The sequence below is a fragment of the Dreissena polymorpha genome, chromosome 1 (genome assembly GCF_020536995.1).
Source record: "Dreissena polymorpha isolate Duluth1 chromosome 1, UMN_Dpol_1.0, whole genome shotgun sequence".
NCBI classification, from domain to species: Eukaryota; Metazoa; Mollusca; class Bivalvia; order Myida; family Dreissenidae; genus Dreissena; species Dreissena polymorpha.
In genome coordinates this window covers 62,603,301-62,626,081 of record NC_068355.1, presented here as the reverse complement: position 1 = coordinate 62,626,081, position 22,781 = coordinate 62,603,301, and the positions used below count along the sequence as shown (strand labels likewise).

The 22,781-nt window shown below is 38.0% G+C and overlaps 1 protein-coding gene across 5 annotated transcripts in view; it reads left to right on the top strand.

The window, feature by feature from the left end:
• The window catches only part of LOC127831960 (condensin-2 complex subunit D3-like), a 136,374-nt gene that overhangs the window by 17,535 nt on the left and 96,058 nt on the right, over positions 1 to 22,781 (top strand). For 4 of the 5 annotated variants that reach the window (XR_008026586.1, XM_052357058.1, XM_052357086.1 and 1 more), the window contains 12 exons: positions 3,140 to 3,267; positions 3,443 to 3,485; positions 3,720 to 3,776; positions 4,194 to 4,303; positions 7,813 to 8,011; positions 11,234 to 11,391; positions 13,976 to 14,133; positions 15,627 to 15,791; positions 16,425 to 16,558; positions 17,080 to 17,195; positions 17,590 to 17,703; positions 17,894 to 17,968. Coding sequence is in view for 4 of the 5 variants with exons in the window: in XM_052357058.1 (XP_052213018.1) it covers positions 3,140 to 3,267; positions 3,443 to 3,485; positions 3,720 to 3,776; positions 4,194 to 4,303; positions 7,813 to 8,011; positions 11,234 to 11,391; positions 13,976 to 14,133; positions 15,627 to 15,791; positions 16,425 to 16,558; positions 17,080 to 17,195; positions 17,590 to 17,703; positions 17,894 to 17,968 (1,457 nt within the window). In the remaining variant the exon portion in view is untranslated. The remainder of the gene's footprint in view (positions 1 to 3,139; positions 3,268 to 3,442; positions 3,486 to 3,719; positions 3,777 to 4,193; positions 4,304 to 7,812; positions 8,012 to 11,233; positions 11,392 to 13,975; positions 14,134 to 15,626; positions 15,792 to 16,424; positions 16,559 to 17,079; positions 17,196 to 17,589; positions 17,704 to 17,893; positions 17,969 to 22,781) is intronic. The other variant, XM_052357067.1, reaches the window with a different exon arrangement.

Here is a 22,781-nt window from a genome sequence, read left to right as displayed (position 1 = left end):
AAAAGTACAGTCTCTAAGTCTTTAACACAAAATGCACAGTCTCTAAGTCTTTAACACAAAATGCACAGTCTCTAAGTCTTTAACACAAAATGCACAGTCTCTAAGTCTTTAACACAAAATGCACAGTCTCTAAGTCTTTAACACAAAATGCACAGTCTCTAAGTCTTTAACACAAAATGCACAGTCTCTAAGTCTTTAACACAAAATGCACAGTCTCTAAGTCTTTAACACAAAATGCACAGTCTCTAAGTCTTTAACACAAAATGCACAGTCTCTAAGTCTTTAACACAAAATGCACAGTCTCTAAGTCTTTAACACAAAATGCACAGTCTCTAAGTCTTTAACACAAAATGCACAGTCTCTAAGTCTTTAACACAAAAGTACAGTCTCTAAGTCTTTAACACAAAATGCACAGTCTCTAAGTCTTTAACACAAAATGCACAGTCTCTAAGTCTTTAACACAAAATGCAAAGTCTCTAAGTCTTTAACACAAAATGCACAGTCTCTAAGTCTTTAACACAAAAGTACAGTCTCTAAGTCTTTAACACAAAATGCACAGTCTCTAAGTCTTTAACACAAAATGCACAGTCTCTAAGTCTTTAACACAAAATGCACAGTCTCTAAGTCTTTAACACAAAAGTACAGTCTCTAAGTCTTTAATACAAAAATCACAGTCTCTAAGGCTCAAACACAATTATCACAATCTTCAAGGCTTAAATACAAAATCATGGTCTCAATAGCTTAAAATACAAAAGTCACAGTTTCTAAGGCTTAAATACAGAAATCACAGTCTCTAAGGCTCAAACACAATTATCACAATCTTCAAGGCTTAAATACAAAAATCACAGTCTCTAAGGCTCAAACACAATTATCACAATCTTCAAGGCTTAAAAACAAAAGTCACAGTTTTTAAGGCTTAAATACAAAAGTCACAGTCTCTAAGGCTTAAAATACAAAAGTCACAGTTTTTAAGGCTTAAATACAAAAGTCACAGTCTCTAAGGCTTAAATACAAAAGGCACAGTCTCTAAGGCTTAAAATACAAAAGTCACAGTTTCTAAGGCTTAAATACAAAAGTCACAGTCTCTAAGGCTTAAAATACAAAAGTCACAGTTTTTAAGGCTTAAATACAAGTCACAGTCTCTAAGGCTTAAATACAAACGTCACAGTCTCTAAGGCTTAAAATACAAAAGTCACAGTCTCTAAGGCTTAAAATACAAAAGTCACAGTCTCTAAGGCTTAAATACAAAAAACACAGTCTCAAAGGCTTACACACAAGAATCACAGTCTCCAAAGCATAAACACAAATCACAGTCTATAATGTTTTTACACTAAAATAATAGTCTCAAAGACTTACACGCAAAAATCACAGTCTTCAAGGCTTAAACACAACAATCAAAGTCTCCAATGCTTGAACACTAAAAATCAAAGTCTCTAAGGCTTAAACACAAAAATCACAGTCTCCAAGACTTTAACACAGAAATAGTAGTCTCTAAAGCTCTAACACAATAATTACAGTCTCCAAGGCTAAAACACAAAATTTATGGTCTCCAAGGCGTAAATACAAAAAAACACATTCTCTTAGGCATAAATACAAAAATTGCAGGCTGAAACAGAATAATCAGTTTATAAGGCTTGAATACAAAAATCACCGTCTCTAAGGCCTAAATGAAAAAAGCACAGTCTCAGGGTTAAAAGTCTTTCGGTTTGTGCCGGAATTCCAGTTTTTCAGAGCACCAAAAGGTTGTTTTCGTAATTCATGTAAATTCAATGAGATAATTTAGGGGGGGAGTAGGGGTGACCCCCCCTCGCATTGTCCAAGCAACAGGAAACGTTTATTAAGCAAACAAAAACACGGAACTAAAAATAGACTCTTTGTAATGGATGTTGCTGAACGTGTTTGGGTGAACCAGCTGCAATTCGGTAAATTAACAAAAGCAGGTGCCCGAAAGAGTAATCGTTCTTTACATTGTAATCCGCGCGAAAAATAAAGGGAGGCAAGCGTTTGTGACATTGTCAAATCATTACGTCAAACGAGTGGTATAATCAAAAATAGTTGCTGTTCGAGGTAAAACGAATACAAAAAATGAAGTTCCTTGAACCGAATTCGAGTACAAAGGTGCTAGAATCGGACGTTAAGAATAATAGGCGATGGGAATTGTTGGCTGAAGTTGATGAACGTGAAATAAAATTTGGCGAATAACTGAAAAAAACGGACATCCCTGGTGTATGTTTTTGTGTTCCATGCGGAAAAAAATAGTGTACATACTATAATACATGGTTAACAATACTAGAACATTGTCTTTGGCATGTACAACACACGATATGAATTGATATGGCTTCTATTTACAGTCTGTTTTTAGGGAATTGATCAATTCACTAATACAAAACATGTTCAGTTGATCACATAACTTTTAATTTTAGCAATTTTCATTTATTATTGTGAAGTACAATATAGGCTACAATGGTTTATAACTTAATAAATGCTTGCATGTAATACCAAACCATTTCAGAAGTCTATGAAATCATAAAAAGTTATTAGTTGTTGATTGAAATTTTTGGTTTCTGACTATAAAAAATAATAATATATTAGCTCTCCTTTATGAAAGGAACTTGCAAAACAGGTGTGATTTTTAAGATTTATGTTCATTTCTTAGCTTTTTAATATTTGTTATTTTCCTAAGTCTCATGAGCTTCCGGGGGCCTATGGCCCCCTTGGCCCCTGACCAGGGCTTTGCCCTGGACCCACCGGGGGTCCTGGCAGCCCCCAGCCAAAAAAATTCAGGTTTTTCAATTTTGCCTAGTTTTAACCCTGCAGTCTCTAAGGCTTAAACACAATAATCAGTCTCAAGGTTGAAACAGACAAATTACAGTCTCCGACTCTTTTAAGTCTAGACTTAAGTCTCCAAGACTTGCACAGTATTTCAGTCTCTAAGGCTTAAACACAGAATTGTAGTCTTATACTTACAGCAACATTTCAGGTAAATGACATTTAACAAAGTTCAGGCCTCATGACTTAAGACTGTTATCAAGGCTTGTTTTCCATTTTGAGCAATATAGTCATTACTTACAGTTGCTAGCATATACATGTGATAAGAACACTGAAGCTACATGTACATGTGAAACCATCTCTAATACAGGATATGGTAGAATTTCTGGAGAAGTTTTCTATCCGCCAGTCTGCCTCGTCAGGTTACCATGCTGTGCAAGTATTTGCTCCACTCACACGACATGAACCGGAGTTATTTGATGGAAATTTCGGTGAAAAGTATGTATCTTGTCAGTTCCCCAAAAATTATTATTGCAAATTTAAAATGTTAATCTTTTATGATTGTGTTCACATTAAGTTAGATAGCAGCAAATTTGAACTACTTGTTATGCTTGTTACTAAATCTATGTTTATAAATGGCATTTTAATCTTGACTTTATCGTCCTATTTTCAGTATACCAGTGTCAAGAATGTCTGTTCCAGCCCTTGCTTACAAGGTATGTTGTTTTTGGTTGAGTTTACCCACAAACATTAATGGAAATTAGTGTCTTACAAATAATATAGGATTTACTGTTAAGAAAAAAGACAAATTACTGGAGGAGGTGATAAATGAAATATATATTGTTGGAGTATGATTCAAAGCCTCCCCATAGCATTATGAAGTTGTTACTTTGGAAAGATGACCGTCACTGTGTGTATGAGTTGGTGTTCAATTCAGCCTCATGTTGCAGGCGCTGTTGCTGCTGTGTACACCACTGCACGGACATGTGGGGCCCTTGACCAATGCTGTAAGTAAAGGAAGAAGTGTAATGCAATTTGTTAAGACTTAGTTTTCAAATTGACTGCTCATACCAAGCTTGTGTGCATGTTTGTTATGGATTCCAATAAACTTAATAGCCATAGATGTTTAGTAGTCACCCCAAAGTCCTCATTCTTTCAATAAGATTTTAACTGATTTATATTGTGGCTGAGGCCTCATGTTGTAATTTATTGGTTGTTTCACTTTGTTTTTCATAATAAGTTCTTGCCCTTTTTGATTATGACAAAAACGTTTCAGTTATTTATTATTAGACTTTATTATAATGGCTTGTCTGTCTTAAAAAAAATGTAAATACAAATTCAAGATTTTAATGAAATCTTAATTGCATGAGAACCACATGCTTTGTTTTCTATAGTTGTGTGAATACATCTAATTTGTGTTGCAGACGTGTAAGTGTCTGCTGCCCAACTTACTAATGTTGCTAGGTGACAAAGCAGTTCAGAACATCTCCAAGCAGATGATTTCAATACGGGACATTGCCATCAATTTTGTTGGGTATGTTAGCAGTTCAAACAATTAGTTTTGAAAGAAAGACAATTAAGGACTTCAAGCTGGTTAATTTTTTACCCTTCTAGCTTTCATGATGTTGAAAACTGGGCTAAAAATTCCATTACATGTATATACTTATGCTACAGCTTAAAATTCACTTAAGAGACTTAATAAGACGGACAGATGATAATGTCTTGCAGATCTGAAAGCCTTAATTGAAGACATAACATGTTCTCAGTTAAAGCAGTTCAATGACTGTGTTTGTTATGGATTTATGGTGTTTGACATTTACCCTCCAATCACTTGGATATAATGTATGCATAGTCCTGACTTGGTGAGAACAAGTCCTGTTAAGCAAGCAAATGTTATTAGCCAGTGTTTTTTATTATCCCCACGCTTTTTGAAAAAAAGGTGGGGATATTGTGGTGATCTCCGCCGTCCGTCCGTCTGTCCGTCCGTCTGTCCGTCCGTCCTGGCCACTATCTCCTCCTACACTAAAAGCACTAGAACCTTGAAATTTACACACATGGTAGCTATGAGCATATGTGCGACCCTGCACTATTTGGAATTTTGATCTGACCCCTGGGTCAAAAGTTATAGGGGTTGGGGTGGGGCCGCGTCAGAAATTATCACTCATTTTTTTAGGTTATTTTACATTTACTTCTTTATTTCTACACCGATTCACTTCAAATTGATACTGGACCTCACCTATGACAATACGGTCAATCTCAACCATGCATGGCCCCATTCCCAACCCTGGGGCGCCCCGCCCACATAGGCCACACCCACCAAAAATTTCCATTTACTATAATTTTTTCATTTCTACACGGATTCACTTCAAATTGATACTGAACTTTTGTTATGACATTAGGGTCAATCTCAACTATGCATGGCCCCAATCCCAACCCTGGGGCGCCCGCCCACATAGGCCACACCCACCAAAAAATTCCATTTACTATAATTTTTTCATTTCTACACGGATTCACTTCAAATTGATACTGAACTTCTCTTATGACATTAGGGTCAATCTCAACTATGCATGGCCCCATAACCAACCCTGGGGCCCCGCCCACATAGACCACACCCACCCAAAATTGCCTTTACTATAATTTCTTCATTTCTACACCGATTCACTTCAAATTGATATTGAACTTCTCTTATGACAATACAGTCAATCTCAACTATGCATGGCCCCATTACCAACCCTGGGGCGCCCCGCCCACATAGACCACACCCACCCAAAATTGCCTTTTACTATAATTTCTTCATTTCTACACCAATTCACTTCAAATTGATACTGAACCTCTCTTATGACAATACGGTCAATCTCAACTATGCATGGCCCCATTACCAACCCTGGGGCGCCCTGCCCACATATGTCACACCCACCCAAAATTGCCTTTTACTATAACTTCTTCATTTCTACACCAATTCACTTCTAATTGATGATGAACTTCTCTTATGACAATACGGTCAATCTCAGCTATGCATGGCCCCATTACCAACCCTGGGGCACACCTAGGTCAAACATTCGGCGTGGGGATACGCGTCGGCCTCTGCCGCGCCATTTCTAGTTAACTATTTTTTGCATAGGGCCAGGGCCCTTTGGATTGAAAGAAATTGTGTTGTTATGACATACTGTGAAACAGTTATTATTAGACAGGCATTAATTTTCGTCAGTGGACCTAGTGGCAAATTTGAGATCCCTTGGGTGAATGTTTTCCGGTTTAAACCGGAATTCCGTTTTTTGGATTGCCACTGAGGTCATTTTTCCAAATGGCGTACATCCATTGAGAAAATTTTAGGGGGGGGGGGTACACAACCTATAGATTGCAGGCGCACATTGCAGTAACTCAATAAACATTCCCTGCAATGTATTCTTATAAACCAGATCTGCGATTTGTAAAGCTTCTGCGAGAAGTCTCCTCCGATACCACACAGCCAGAATTGAAATTTTAATACTATAAAACTATAAATAGAAATGCCTCATCTTTTGTTTACTCTTTGTCCTGACAAAAAGCATGCAAAATTTATGCACTAATTTACGTCATGCCGTACGCATGGAAAGCGTGCGTGTATAGATTTTTGGATAAAAAGTTTGTAGCGCAAGGAACATTGAGATCTGTTGATTTGGGTTGAAAGCTTTGTTGTTTTTGTTAACAAAAATATATTGCAAATAATTTGAAATTTACATTTCCTCTAAATTAGTTTTAAATAAAACACGCTGCATCTTTAACTTTACAGCCTTTTAGTTGAGTTATTATTAAAACATTTGCTTTACTGATTATAGAGAACATCCGGAAAAAACTGGATTTAGTGTTGGGCATTATGAAAACACGCTTAGCATGTCTAATGACCTTTTGCGTATACTGTGGTGTTATGTCAAAATGGATTAACATGTATGGATGCAACTCTGCAGATTTGCTCCATAATAACCGGTAATATATTAATTTTTTTCCATTATTTTTAATGCAACACATGCTTATAAATATAATGGAAGAAATAAGAAGATGGTCTTTTAAAGTTGCATGAGAAGTACTTTTACCTTACTTAAAATGGTTGCTAATTGGCTAAATTTCTGGAGCTTATTTGGTCCCGCAAATTGCTATTCATAACAATGAACTTATCAATGGCATACAATAATAAGGGCTAATTACAATCACCTGATAACAAAAGACTATTTAATTGGCATGTGACAAAGTGGACTCCCAAGTGTCCTCCCTTTTCCCCACCAGGATTTGTTGCAACTGCAAAACTGTGATTTATCACCTGTGGTTTATCACAGACATGTATTACAAACAAATTGGATATTGACCGACGCATTTTTTTTTCAAAATCAGAAATTGGCGAATTTAAGTGCTGACTAAAGTGTCATCTTTTTAAAAAGACGAAATTTTGTGCTGACGAAAATAAATGGTTTCACAGTTATTTGGGACATAGGTGTATTTCGTTTTTTTGCCAACACATTTTTAAAATTTAACTGTTTTCAATATTACATTTACATAAGATCAATCTATAGAGTTGCACAGGGAAATTAACTTAATGCTGCGTTTTATTTATTTGGAATTCACCAAATTAGGGCCCCAAATTAAAAAAACAACACTGCAAGCTTGCCTCTATGAAACTGAAAATCTCTTTTTAAAATGTACCATTGCAGAGCTGGTGGGCTACCATTAGTGTTCGGATCCCAGTATTCTGTCTTCAAAAAGTATATTCAATGTCACTTTTTATGGCAATTTCTATTCAGTTTACTAAGTCAGCCTTCTCAATAAAATATAAATGTCCAAATGTTTGGCTTATTCTAACTTGTATCACTGATTCAGCTTTCAAACATGAAAATCTATGTCACTTTTAGTGCTAGTTCTATTTAGATCATTGATTCAGCTTTCAAAAGAGAAATCAATGACATTATTTAGGGCTATATCTTATATGTATGACTGATTCAGTCTTCAAAAAATTTTGAGCTTATTCGTCCCAAAAACAACTGCCCTCCATTTTTTTCCAATCATATGCAGACACCTGCTGAAGCAGTGTGGTGACAGAGGTCAGGCTAGCGTGAGGACCTTGCTGCAGCACATGTGCACCAAGGTGACAGACCGTGCTGAGTACCGTACCAAGGTCGCGCAGGCTGTGGTGCTTGTATCTCAACAACTCCCTGCAGCCTCCTATGGTGCCATGGTGCAGTGGTTCCACAAGCTGTCCAGGCACTCACAGGTGGACTGGCTCATTGTTATCTTAGTTGATAAATTATGTAAACGATTCTTGAAGCCTCTATATGTCGTGCCATCAACTGACAAGGATCACAATTGAAATAAAGGTTTGCTCTTTAAGCTTTATTCAAAGAAAGGCAAGCTATTATTTTTATATGCACATAGGCATCCTAGCCATCTTTATGTTTTTTATGTCCCCCACCACTATAGTGGGGGACATATTGTTTTTGCCCTGTCTGTTTGTTTGTTTCTTTGTTTGTTTGTGCAAACTTTAACATTTGCCATATTTTTTGCAATATTGAAGATAGCAACTTCATATTTGGCATGCATGTGTATCTCATGGAGCTGCACATTTTGAGTGGTGAAAGGTCAAGGTCATCCTTCAAGGTCAAAGGTCAAATATATTGGTTAAAATCGCTCATTTAATGTACACTTGCAATATTGAAGATAGCAACTTCATATTTGGCATGCATGTGTATCTCATGGAGCTGCACATTTTTAGTGGTGAAAGATTAAGGTCATCCTACAAGGTCAAAGGTCAAATATCTTTTTATTCCGCCGAAGGAGGGAATAGTGTTTGCACTGTTCATATGTCTTTCTGTCACACTTTTGCGTTTAGGTTACGAAAAATGCTCATAACTTCTATGTCGCTTCAGATGTAACCTTCATATGGACAAGGCGTTTCCATAAGCGCAAAAATTTTGACCCCTTTCACCATTACCCTGAACTTAGGGTCCGCGTTTAGGTTTCAAAATCTGCGTTTGGGTTTCGAAAAAAGCGTTTTTTGGGGGCATATGTCTTCCGATGAAGACAGCTCTTGTTTCATATTGAGCCATGCTCTGTGAAAAGGGGGTTTAATGCATATACAAAAAGTGTTGTCCCAGATAAGCTGTGCTCGACTATTATATATGAAATATATACATGTATAGTCGAAATATCCTACTCACCCTGGCGTCAACGTTCTCTTTAGCGTTAGCGTGCAACTGTTAAAGTTTGCGTACTACCCCAAATATTTCCTATGTCCCTTGACATATTGCTTTCATATTTTGCATACTTGTTTACCAACATCACCCCCAACCTATAAACAAGAGCAGATAACTGTATCAAGCATTTTGTAAGAATTATGGCCCTTTTTTCACTTAGAATATGCATATTATTGATAAATCTATGTTAAAGTTTGCGTACCACCTCAAATATTTCCTATGTCCTTTGTCCTATGTCCTTTGACATATTGCTTTCATATTTTGCATACTTCTTTACCAACATGACCCCAATCTATAAACAAGAGCAGACAACTGTATCAAGCATTTTGACAGAATTATGGCCCCTTTTATACTTAGATAATTGAACATTTGGTTAAGTTTTGTGTTTTGGTCCATTTTACTCCTAAAGTATCATAGCTTTTGCTTTTTAGACTTGGGAAACTTGCTAACTATCGTAAGGGGACTGTACAGGGCAAGTTGCATAACTCTGGTTGGCTTTTTAACGGAATTATGGCCCTTTTTTGTCTTTGAATATTTTGTTAAATTTTGTGTTTAGATCCAATTTACTTCTCAAGTATCAAGGCTATTGCTTTCAAACTTCAAATACTTTCTTGCTCTCATGATGTTACTGTACCTGGCAAGTTGAATTTGACCTTGACCTTTGAATTACCTTGACTCTTAGGTCAAATTAATAAATTTTGCGTAAATTGCTATAACTTATTTATTTATGATCACATTTGATTCATACTTTGACAAAACAACACTTACCTGACATACCAGAATGGACTCCACCCAAACCATCCCCCCCCCCAGAATTCCCCCCCCCCCCCCCCCCCAGAATCCCCCCCCTCCCCCCCCAAAAAAAAAAAAAAAAAATCTTTTTTTTTCTATTTTTTGAAAGATCATCTATTAAATGACGACACACCCACATTATACCACCCTCTCCATGATGGCTTACATTATACTGTCAAGCACTCGAATAGTCGAGCGCGCTGTCCTCTGACAGCTCTTGTTCCTCCTAGACTGAATTTTTGCTAAGAAAAGACTGTGAAAGAAAAATATCATACAAGTGGAAAGTGTCGTCCCTGATTAGCCTTAGTGTACATGCACAGTAACGGCACTTAGTGTACATGCACAGTAACGGCACTTAGTGTACATGCACAGTAACGGCACTTAGTGTACATGCACAGTAATGGCACTTAGTGTACATGCACAGTAACAGCACTTAGTGTACATGCACAGTAACGGTACTTAGTGTACATGCACAGTAACGGCACTTAGTGTACATGCACAGTAACGGCACTTAGTGTACATGCACAGTAACGGCACTTAGTGTACATGCACAGTAACGGCACTTAGTGTACATGCACAGTAACGGTACTTAGTGTACATGCACAGTAACGGCACTTAGTGTACATGCACAGTAACGGCACTTAGTGTACATGCACAGTAACGGCACTTAGTGTACATGCACAGTAACGGCACTTAGTGTACATGCACAGTAACGGCACTTAGTGTACATGCACAGTAATGGCACTTAGTGTACATGCACAGTAACGGCACTTAGTGTACATGCACAGTAACGGCACTTAGTGTACATGCACAGTAACGGCACTTAGTGTACATGCACAGTAACGGCACTTAGTGTACATGCACAGTAACGGCACTTAGTGTACATGCACAGTAACGGCACTTAGTGTACATGCACAGTAACGGCACTTAGTGTACATGCACAGTAACGGCACTTAGTGTACATGCACAGTAATGGCACTTAGTGTACATGCACAGTAACGGCACTTAGTGTACATGCACAGTAACAGCACTTAGTGTACATGCACAGTAACGGCACTTAGTGTACATGCACAGTAACGGCACTTAGTGTACATGCACAGTAACGGCACTTAGTGTACATGCATTAAACCCCTTTCTTTCAGAGCTTGGCTCATATTTATCAAGGCAAATATCAAGCGCAGATCTTTATGTATTTATTGTTTTAAAATAACTTGGGTCCAGTTCATTCATCCAATTCATATTAATACATGTTATTCTGTAACATTTCTGGTAACAATGTTCTTATTAAAAAAAATTTTTTTTTTTAACCATATGAAACATTAAACCAGTTTTGCATTTACAAAAGGAAAATTATTGTTAGCATTATAACATATTTTATGGATGACTGCTCTAGTAGACATGTCATATCTATCAAAATATATAAAGAATATTCATTTACAATATCCCCATAGATCAATAACCGTGGGTTTGCCCTGGAGATCGTGTCCACCCTGCTGTCAAGCCCTGAGCGAGGGGCCAGTCCAGACGTTCCGCAGGAGCTGCAGACTTACATTACCCACAAGTCCCTGTTGGGCATTCTTCTGGAGCGTTGTTCAGATAAGGCACCCACGTAAGCTGCTTTCTATATATATCACTGCATGGGTGAAAAGTGGACTTTTATATCAGCTAATTAAATATAAAATCAGACTGAGAGCTTCGCATCTTTGAGATAGGTTTGTCATAACATTGACATTAGGTTAAAAAATTTCATTGTTTTTTGTACTTTGGTAAAAAAAAATCTGTGATTACTGAACAAAAAAAACTGCATGATTTTTAGCTCGGCTGTTTTCGGAGAAAACCCGAAGTATTGTCATAGCCAGCTCGTCGTGTCGTGTCTGTCGTCGTGTACGCCGTCCGCATCGTGCTTAAACCTTAACATTTTGTCAAGGTTTTGAACATTGGCTCTAAAATCAAAGTGCTTCAACCTACAACTTTGAAACTTCATATGTAGCTGTACCTTGATGAGTTCTACATGCCACACCCAATTTTGGGTCACTAGGTCAAAGGTCAAGGTCACTGTGACAAAATTCTGTCAAGCTTTCATTAATTCACAACTGCACCTGCAGCCGAGCGTGGGACCCGTTATGCGGTGCTCTTGTTAGTAAATTTTTTTCAATGTCGAACACCATGTTATAAAAGGAAAATGCTTTCACTGGTAAGTAAATTTTATGACTTCAGTGTATCTTAAATATATGCAAATTAAATTTATTCTTTCTTTTTATGAGGTTCCTTTTAATTCACACTTTGTAAACAATAAACTGTAAAACTGTTTGTTAGCTCTACTGGCCGAAGGCCTGAAGAGCTTATGTCATGGCGTGGTTTCGGTCGTCCGTCCGTGCATGCGTGCGTTAGAATTTTTCTTGTTTACGCGATAAAGTCCACAGTTTTCATCCAATTCTTTTCAAACTTGTTCAGTGTCTTTATTTAAATGAGGACTCGAACCCTATTGAAAATGGGTTACATCAGTGTAAAAAGTCCAGAATTATCTCCCCTTGAATTTGAGAAAGTTGTGAATTAAGGCTTGTTTACGTAATAAAGTCCACAGTTTTCATCCAATCATTTCCCAACTTGCACAGTGTCTTTATCTGAATGATGAGTCAAACCCTATTGAAAATGAGCAATATCGGAGTTATAAGTCCAGAATTATCTCCCCTTGAATTTGAGAAAAAAATGACAATTCAGTTTTTTTATGAGATAAAGTCCATAATTTTTATCCAATTCTTGGCAAACTTTCACAGTGTCTTTGTATCAATGAGGACTCAAACCCTTTTTTAAAAAGAGCAATATCGAAGCAATAGTCCAGAATGACTTCCCCTTGAATATGAGAAAATTTTGAAATCCCACTTGTTTACGCAATTAATTTCACAGTTTTCATCCAATTATTTCCAAATTTGCACAGTATCTTTATATCAATAAGGACTTGAACCCTATTGAATATAAGCAGTATCGGAGAAATAAGTACACAATAATCTCCCCTTGAATTTGAGAAAATTCTCCTTGTTTGCGCGATTAAGTACACAGTTTCCATCTTATTCTTTCCAAACTTGCACAGTGTTTATAGCAGTAGAGCGATTCAAGCCCTCATGGGCCTCTTGTTATCCCCGCCGAAAAAAAAATCGGAGGAGATATAGTAATTGGTCCTGTCCGTCTGGCTGAAACTTTGTCCGAAGCATAACTCAAAATCTATTCAATGGATTAACTTGAAACTTGAAATATAAACAGATGGCAACTTGGAGAAGTGCAGTGACCAAGAACCATAACTCTTATCTACCTTAGTTTTTGAATTATCTCCCCTTTTATATAACTTTAAAGTAAATTTTTGTCCGGAGCATAATTCTAAATATACTAAAGGGATTTCCTTGAAACTTGAAATATAAACAGATGGCAACTAGGAGAAGTGAAGTGACCAAGAACCACAACTCTATCTACCTTAGTTTTTGAATAATCTCCCCTTTTATATAGCTTGAAAGTAAATTTTGTCCGGAGCATAACTCTAAATCTACTAAAGGGATTTACTTCAAACTTGAAATATAAACATAAGACAACTAGGAGAAGTGCAGTGAACAAAAACCATAACTCTATCTACCGTAGTTTTTGAATTATCTCCCCTTTTTAATAATTTAATTTTTAAGTAATTTTTTGTCCGGAGCATAACTCTAAATCTACTGAAGGGATTTACTTGAAACTTTAACAGATGGCAAGTAGGAGAAATGCAGTGACTAAGAACCATAACTCTATCTACCTTAGTGTTTGAATTATATCCCTTTTTTTAATTTCAAAGTAAATTTTTGTCTGGAGCATAATGAATAATCTCCCTTTATTTGTTTTTACAAATATTATTCTACTCTCTAAAACAAATGTCATACAAGTAAACACATTTCGGCGGGGATTTGGCACTACTGTGACAAGCTCTTGTTTTTGTCTGGAGTAATAATGATTGCTAAATATTAGTAGATGAAGGATGTATGCGTTGAGTAATTTGGATATTTTTTTCTTCAATGTCTACGGTAATTTAGTCATAATTTTGTTTCAACATTTAACATATTTATTAAATGCGTTATAAAATTTGTCAGTTAACTTTATGACGAAATTTGCAAAAACTAATGTGGGGAAAATAATACTGGTTTCACAGTATATTTATGTATGTCTTATAGTGTTCGGGCGCGTGCAATCACCTGTTTTGGCCAGTGCCTGTCATCTGCCGATGAGAGGGTGGTAAGAACTGTGAAGGATATCATGACGCCCCAGTTTGCCCCTCGACACCCCAATGCACCTCAGCGTCTAATCAGAACACCAGGAGCATCTATAAGGGGTGAGGAATGGCTCATTACTTCTGTTGTTTCTCTTCAGAACTCCTTTAATAAGTCTCATAACCTGAAAAATGCCATTTTTTCTTTAAACATCTTCTCCTTAACTACAAGTCCAATTCTGATAAAACTTCTCACAAATGTTCCTGGGGTGAACCTCTTTCAAATTTTTTCAAATTATGCCCCTGGGGTCAAATTTGACCCTGCCCTGGGGGTCATAAAATTGAAAATTTGCTTATATAAGGCCTATTTTGTGAAAACTTTCAAAATCTTCTCCTTCATAACCATTGGGCCTAGGGCTATCAAATTTGGTATGTAGAGACATCTTATAGTCCTCTACCAAATTCGTTCAAATTATGCCCCTGGGGTCAAATTTGACCCTGCCCCAGGGTTAACCAAAATGAACATATGCTTATATAAAGCCTATTTTGTGCAAACTTTAAAAAGCTTCTTGTCCATAACCGTAGGGCCTAGGGCTACCAAATTTGGTATGTAGGGACATCTAATAGTTCTGTACTTAGATGGTTCAAACTATGCCCCTTGGGTCAAATTTGACCCTGCCCTGGGGGTTACAAAAATGAACATACGCTTAAATAAGCCCTATTTTGTGCAAACTTTAAAAATCTACTTGTCCATAACCGTATGGCATAGGGCTACCAAATTTGGTATGTAGTGACATCTAATAGTCCTCTACCAAGTTTGTTCAAATTAAGCCCCTGGGATCAAATTTGACCGTTCCCCAGGGGTCACAAAAATGAACCTATACTTATATTGGGCCTATTTTGTTCAAACTTTAAAAATCTTCTGTCCATAACCATTGGGCCTATTTCTACTAAATTTGGTATGTATTAAAATCTTAAAGTTCTCTACCAAGTTTTTTCAAATTTTGCCCCTGGGGTCAAATTTGACTCTGTCCCAGGGATCACAAAGATGAACATATGCTTAAATAAGGCCTATTTTGTGCAAACTTTAAAAATCTTCTTATTCATAATTATAGAAGGGCTACCAAATTTGGTATGTAGTGACATCTTATAGTTCTCTACCAAGTTTGTTCAAATTATGCCCCTGGGGCCAAATTTATATATTAAAATGCTCACCCTTCCAACTTTAAGCGCCCAGTGGGACGAGGGATAGAAAGAAAAAGTCACATGCTTGAGTACATTTCAACCCATGCACATTGCACGCTTTTTTCGCATAAAAAACAGTGGAGCCATACAGGGCCATCATGGCCCTCTTGTTCAGTTACAGTTACACTCTGAGATAAGAACTGAACAGTCAAAACCTTATAGCAGATATTTTTTACCAAAACAAACACTGGTTAGTCACACAAGTTAAAAGACACTTCATTCTTAAAAGAAAAAAAATTGGGATTTTTTTTTATAATTTTGGTTTGGGATCGGGTCCGTTTGCTTTGGGAGTGCCTCCGTTTTCCGGAGGCGCAGACAGTGCTGAAAAACCCCTGAACATGGATCTAATATTTGTTGTTATTGGCTGCTAGTTCCAGTAGACTCTGCAGCCCATGACTGCACGCGTGGGTCAGAGGAGACTATCGCTCAACAGACTATAGAGGGCGCCAGCAGACTGCCAGAGGGGTCAGAGGTCCACGAGCAGGAGCAGATCACTCCCATGAACAGAGTGCACCTGACCCCGGGATTCGACCCCAGTAGGATATCAGGCTTAAATTGGGCTGAACATGCTGTAGACAGTTTGAGTCATTTCTTTGTAAAGTTATGAGCCCCATCATGTGAATAAGGGTCCTATGCCATATGCTGCCAGCGCGCCCGAGATCAGCCTGCGCATTTGGGCAGACTGTTCTGGAGCTACCCTGACTGCTATTAAGTCATGCAAGGTCTTGTGGCCTCATTAGTAGATGGGGTTGCTTTTGATCAGACTGATCTTATGCCATCATGCATGAGCGGTGATTGGTAGATAGGTTTATCAAAATGTATTTAGATAACAGCTGTGCTCATGTAAATTAAAATTGAATACAGTGGGTGGATGTTGTAAAAAATGGCACCTGTGATTCAAGTAATCATGCAAAATTGCTTAGTTTTGAAGTCATGTTATTGTTTGTTGCAGCTTAAATGCAAAGAACCATGCGGATGAAACAATCCAATCCTATATCGTTACAATAGTCAAATATTATAATGAAAATTAAAGTGTTTGAAAAAAGGGTCGAAAAAAGATTTGCATTAATAATTAGGCATTGTGAAATAGAGGATGGAGATTTGTTTGTTCAATGGTTGCATCTTCTGAACCTGTCTTCATCAGACAGCCATGTTTGTTATTCCTGCAGACCTGTCTGACAGTGAAGGGGTGTTCTCTATGCTGAGAAGGCGTGCGCGAGACGAGAAGGTCAATGTACGCAAAGCTGCCCTGCAAGCCATCGAGGCAGCCATCAGATTTGAAATGCCAAACTGTAACGAACAGGTACCCATGCATTTGTCATACATACAGTACGTCTTTTCCATATTCCCCCATTTTAAAGGACAAACAAAATGCCTAACGGTCTTCCCTGCAATTTATTGTCCCTTCTGCCTTCTTAGATAACTGATAATTATGACGTTCTGTTTAAATGTTGGTTGGCAATTGAATGTGTTGAATCAGCATCATATATCTCTGGGGGACATTTAAATGTGAATAATATGTGCATTTGACAAAACTCATATTGATGAACAAAACAGACCATTGTTACCAGTGCATAGGAAATAAGATTTGATTGGCAGACCTGGATTTCCATAGCCACTGCACTGTCTTGGAATACTTGCTTAAGTGCAAAACTGAACACACAGTGTCAGATATATCAATTTTCTTGCATATGCAAGTTACACAGTATGTATTTAATAATGTTGTGTCGTATTTTATTTGTTTAATGTTATAACTTTATGAATCATTTTCTTAGTATTTTTGCACTAAGTGTATGAGACATGAAAAGTGTTGTTTTGTTCTAGAACCTGAAGGTGTTGAGGGATCACTGTCGAGACCCAGGACTGTCTGCACGGAAACAAGCCCTCCAGTGTCTGACTGACCTCCTTGTGGAATACCCCACCCACCCGGTTTTACAGCAGTAAGGAATTCCATCACAACAATCCATTGGTCTCTGAAATTAGAAGCCTAAAATCTTATATTAATACTTCTTATAATTATTACTTGGGACCAAGGCATTGTTACAAGAGCACCTTTAAAAAAATATTGCTTCCTATAATTATTACTTGAGACCAAGAACTTAATACAAGTCCACCTATGAAAAAATATTATTTCTAATAGCTTTTGATTGAGAATAAGAAAATGTTACAAATCGGCCATTTTAAACCCCAGAATCTCTTCAAGCCTGGTTGAAAATTGTCCAGTGCAGCTTGCAGGCCTGTATTACTTTTTTTTTTTTTTTTACCAAGACTAAATTTTAACAGTAAATGTAAATCTACATCACAGTACAAGAATGAATTCCCATTTCTTGTTAGGACCTGGCTGGAGGGAGCATTGCCCCTGGTGATAGACCGGGAGCAGACACTCTCAGACAAGTGTATGGAAACTTTGGAGGACCTCATACTCAACAATGTGGTGCTCATCATCAGGTAACGCTACACTTGGTTCTTGGGACATGACTAATTAAGTGTTAACCAAGTTAACTAAGTTAACTAAGTAATGACTAATTAACTGTTTAACAATCAAAGACAGTCATATTTAAAATAAACCTCGCCTTGCTTACAAAAGGGTTGCTATAATAGTTTGTTCACAACATGTTCTTGGTTGCCATGGTTACAGGTCCAACTCCCCTTGTCACCAGCTGGCCTGGGACCTGCTGGGTGTGATAGCCCGGCCCCACAGTGTGGATCAGAGGTAGAGACACAGCACATGGAGTATGATGCTCTGATGAAGGCTTTGTTTTTAAATTGAGCTCATTTCTGAAAAATTGGCAAAATGAAGGTGCGATAAGTGTTGCTCGAGACTAACCTGTGCAGTCTTCACAGGCTAATCTGGGACAACACTTTCCGCCTTTACTAGATAATCTTAAGGGACTTCCTTTAAACGCACATTTCATGAATGCAGGACGTGTTGTCCCTGATAACCTTGTGCAGATTGCAAGGCTCTCTGACAACCTTGTGCAGATTGCAAGGCTCCCTGACAACCTTGTGCAGATTGCAAGGCTAATCTGGGATGGCTTTTAATGTCATAAATACGTTACCTACTATCTATTAGCTATAGCTTTCCAAGGGGAATTAACTCATCCGGAATTTTAACTGGGAACCGGCCACCTCATTACCGTAATACAGGCCAGGTTAAACATTACTGCAACGCAACCTAGGCAAAAACCGGTAACCAATCCTCAATATTCTTTCCGGATCGACCAGGTGTAGACGTGTCTTTTACAGCTCTGAATTGAAAATTGTTTTTCGATTTATTTCACTTGGTTGATTGGGGTTTTTCATAGATAAATTGTGTTATTTATCTTTGTACTTCTTATTCGGAATATTTTATGTGGATTTTATGGACTTTTGTTTCAGTTGTAAAGGTAAGCCATGCTTGCTTTTGTTGAACAATCGTTTATTTCTACCATGCTGGGTGTTTTAGGCGCGAAAGAGCACGTGCAAAACGTTTTTCTAATGCGTGAAACTTGTTTTCAGCTTTGCTGCGTTTTAGGTACATTCTCATGTACATGAGCACGTGTATATCGTGATCTTCGTCAATACGCAGTTGAGGAAATTTGTACAGTGTAAATATTCTTCTAATGTGTTACGAGATCGTGCAAAGCGTGCTCTTCTAATTCTTTGACAGATTGTTTATCATTTGCCATTGTGTGCAAAAATGATTTTACATTTCATATGACAATATTAATTGATGATCATTTTATTTTCATCTGTTTTGAATTAAACTTTTGTTTAATTTATGATCTACGGCAGTGGTATTATACGTACCATTGACTTTCTCTTTTACAATAATAACTTAGAGAATGTTAATTATTTTCATTATGGACAAATAATGATTTTATGTGCCGCATGATAATCTGGTCTGTGACCATTTTATTATTGAATATGTTTTGCTCTTGTCTTTCATATAATCGACTTAATGATGGTCGCAGATACAAGAGATGATAAAACCCGATGACGTCGCAGATCATGGATGACTTATTTCATGTTCAAATTGTTGAAACTTTATTGTTTCAGCCTTGCCGGGTTTTTGTACGTACTCATGCACTTGAGCACGAGTTTTTCGTTTTTCCTCTTCAATAAATAATTGAGAAGGTAATCCACTAGGATTTCGTGCCTTTTTCATCAAAAGATAATTGAGGCCAATTGTACAGCGTTTGTTTGTTTACATATTGTGGTTTAACTTTTATTTAATATTTTAACCATTGTTTTTGTCTTTTGTAGGTTCTTTCTGTTTCTTTTGTTTCAGAAATGAACTTACAAAATATAGGTTCATGTGGTCATGTCAAGACAAGGTGGAATTTCCACAACACTTGCCTTGCATGTACCGGTTGCACTTGCTTCACAAATGTGCGGTGTGCGTATTGTGGGCTTATGACACAGCTGGTCGCCGTCGGACGTCGATCAGCCACAACGCAACGAACCTACAACAGACGTTGATTGTCCGGTGACTTCACTGGATGATGGTCTTTGAATTGTTTTGAATATACGTACAATTGATGTTATCTTTTACAATAGTAACTAAGATAATATTAGTTAATTGTATTATATGCTAATAATTATTGTGCCATATGACAATCTGGTCTAGGACCAGTTAATTGTTGAATATGTTTTAGTCTTATTTTTCATATTCAACTACACGATGTCTGCAGAGAGGACATCTGATGATATAGCCTTCGCTATTCTTTCCCGGGCAGGATGAGATCTATTAGTAAATATTGCTTAGAAAGTAGATCTACATGGCACCAAGATGGGAAGAAAAGCCATACGTCGGTAACTGCCCGTTGGCGGTGACCTCGGAGGGTCATCGCCGGTGACAGTACTGTTCACTGAGTGACGGTCCGTTCACCGGAAAACAATTTCCGGGTACTGTTCCTGTTACACGTTGAAGTAACTGTTCCCGTTAATTGAGGCGAGACGAGCAAGACGTGGAACACGGAGCTACCTCTCCGTCGATCGTCGTCAGACCATTGGGGCGTTCGCCATTTATCGGTCTGTGCCCGTAGACGTTGACCACGGAGCAACAACGGTACGTCGGTCAATGTCTCATTCAGGTTTGTTGAGGTATGTATGATTATAACATATATACCTAACGTTGACCACGGAGGTTCAATACTAGTGACGTCACAGTTTCAGAGATGTTCCTGTAACACGTTGAGGAAACGGTTCCCATTAACATAGACGTACAAGACGTGGAACACAGAACTATCGCATCGTCGATCGTCTTCAGACCATGGTGCTTTCGCCTTCACCGGTCTGTGCCTGTAGACGTTGACCACGGAGCAACAACGGTACGTGGGTCAATGTCTCATTCAGGTTTGTTATGGTATGTATGATTGTAGCATAGTATACCTAACGTTGACAACGGAGGTTCAATACTAGTGACGTCACCGTTTCATATTTGTTTTATGAATGGTCCGTTACAGAACACCAGTTACCGGGGACTGATCCTGTCATGGAGAAGAATATCCGTCACGGGTTCTCGGTACCTAAGAAGAACCTTCTTACGTCAGTTTTTGCCCGAGGACATTGACCACGGAGCAACAACTGCACGGTGATTAATGTCTATTCAGGTATGTAATTTATGAGACATACTGTATCTAACATTCCGGTGACATCACCGTTTCATATTTCATGATCGGTTCCGTTCACTGAACACCAGTTACCGGGGACTGATCTTGTCATCGAGAGGAAATTTCAGTCGCCGGTTCCCGGTACCTAAGAAACGGGCAAGACGTGGATTACGGCTTTTCACTCTCCGTCGATCGTTGCTAGACCTTATGGCGCACACCATTCATCGGTCTTTGCCCGACACGTTGACAACGGAGCTATGACAGTACGTCGGTCAATGTCTCAGTCAGGTATATAAGATAAGGCAGGTAAGAATAAGTCAACATCATCTGACTTCTTATTCATCTTATTCGTCCACAGATACAACAACAGTAGACGGACACGCTATTCTTCATCGAGCACTGGCCAGAAGAAGAAGTCGTTCATCATCATCGGATAGGATAGACATCGAAAATACCTCGCTTTCAATGAGCAGTTCTCGTAAGCGTTCACGTCAACGCTCATGTAGACACTATTTTGGAGACTTTATTTCCAGCGTAGCCAAACAATATTTCGGCATCGCAGGTATATTGGAATTCGCCATTCATCATGTGTGGATTTCCGAACCTACTGGTCATATTGACGTTTTCTATATTATTCCTTTACGGAATATCATATCACCATTACACATGTGTTGGTTTTCTTAGGCATCCACACATGTTGCAGTCACCGAACCTTATTTGTATACGAACATTAGTTCGTTTAAATTTCAGGCTTCGGGATTAGGTCATATTGCCACCACGACTACATTGGACACTTTGTGCCTATCATACTGATAATCTAACATTGTTTTCCTATTTACAGTATCAGTTAGATGACTTCTGCACCAGTTATTTTCATCCTGACGCAGTCTTATTAGGACCGATTCGTTCCGATCACAGCGCACCGATCTCCGGACACCAGTCACCGATCAAAACAAGTAGTCGTTCATCATCAGTGGACTTTTCTTCCTCCTCTTCTTCGTCATCGAGGGGGTTCGTCATCATTGCCATCGGAATTGAGTTTTGGCTCGTTCTTCTTTGTCGAGCAATACTCGGAATTCATGTCAGACCATATGGATTCCATCATATTTTGGCATTAAACCAATAACGTTACCGGTCATATTAAGGACCGTTCCGGTTAGGTTAACAGTTACCAATCACCGGTATTAACTTGTGTTTTCATCGGTCATATTTTGTAGCAACGGTTATCTTCTACTTTTCTAGTTGTATAACCCTTGCTATGATTCTATTGAATCCAATATTTTATGGATTGAACAATTTCCATGACATTTTGTATTTTTTTAATACTCATGTTCTACTGATGACCGTTATTTACCAAATCATCTACGCTGATTTGGTTTATAGTTGAATTTCCTTACCAGCTAATCCAAATTGGTGCTGGATATGAATTACTTATACTATAAGAATATGAAATACATCTATCTGTTATTTCTACTTCTATCTCCGCCGACTACATGCAGACTATTGGTCTTGCAGTTTGTTCGGCTGAAGCGAGCTGGAAATCTTATATTGGGCTCGAACATTTCTATTTGATCTAGAATTATATTCGAGAACCTTAGGTTAAATTTTAACACACCTTAACCTGTTGGATACAGACGAGCATTCTTTTTAGCTCTTTTTCATTTATAAACATTTTCACGACTCGTTTGTGATGATTTCAACTAGCACACATCGGTCGTGGTTTATTTCCAGACACAGAGGTGAACATATTATCACTCATTGTATTTGGATTCCAGGAACTTATTCGTTATTTTCAAGATAGCAGGTCGTCTCAACGCCTGCAGTTCTTTTTCCTTTCGGTTAAATGAAAATTGATTTGCGCATGCGCGCCAGTGTTTTTCCAAATCGCTTACACGTAGATGCTAAACTGGTTCGAGGAAAGTTGTTTCTCAT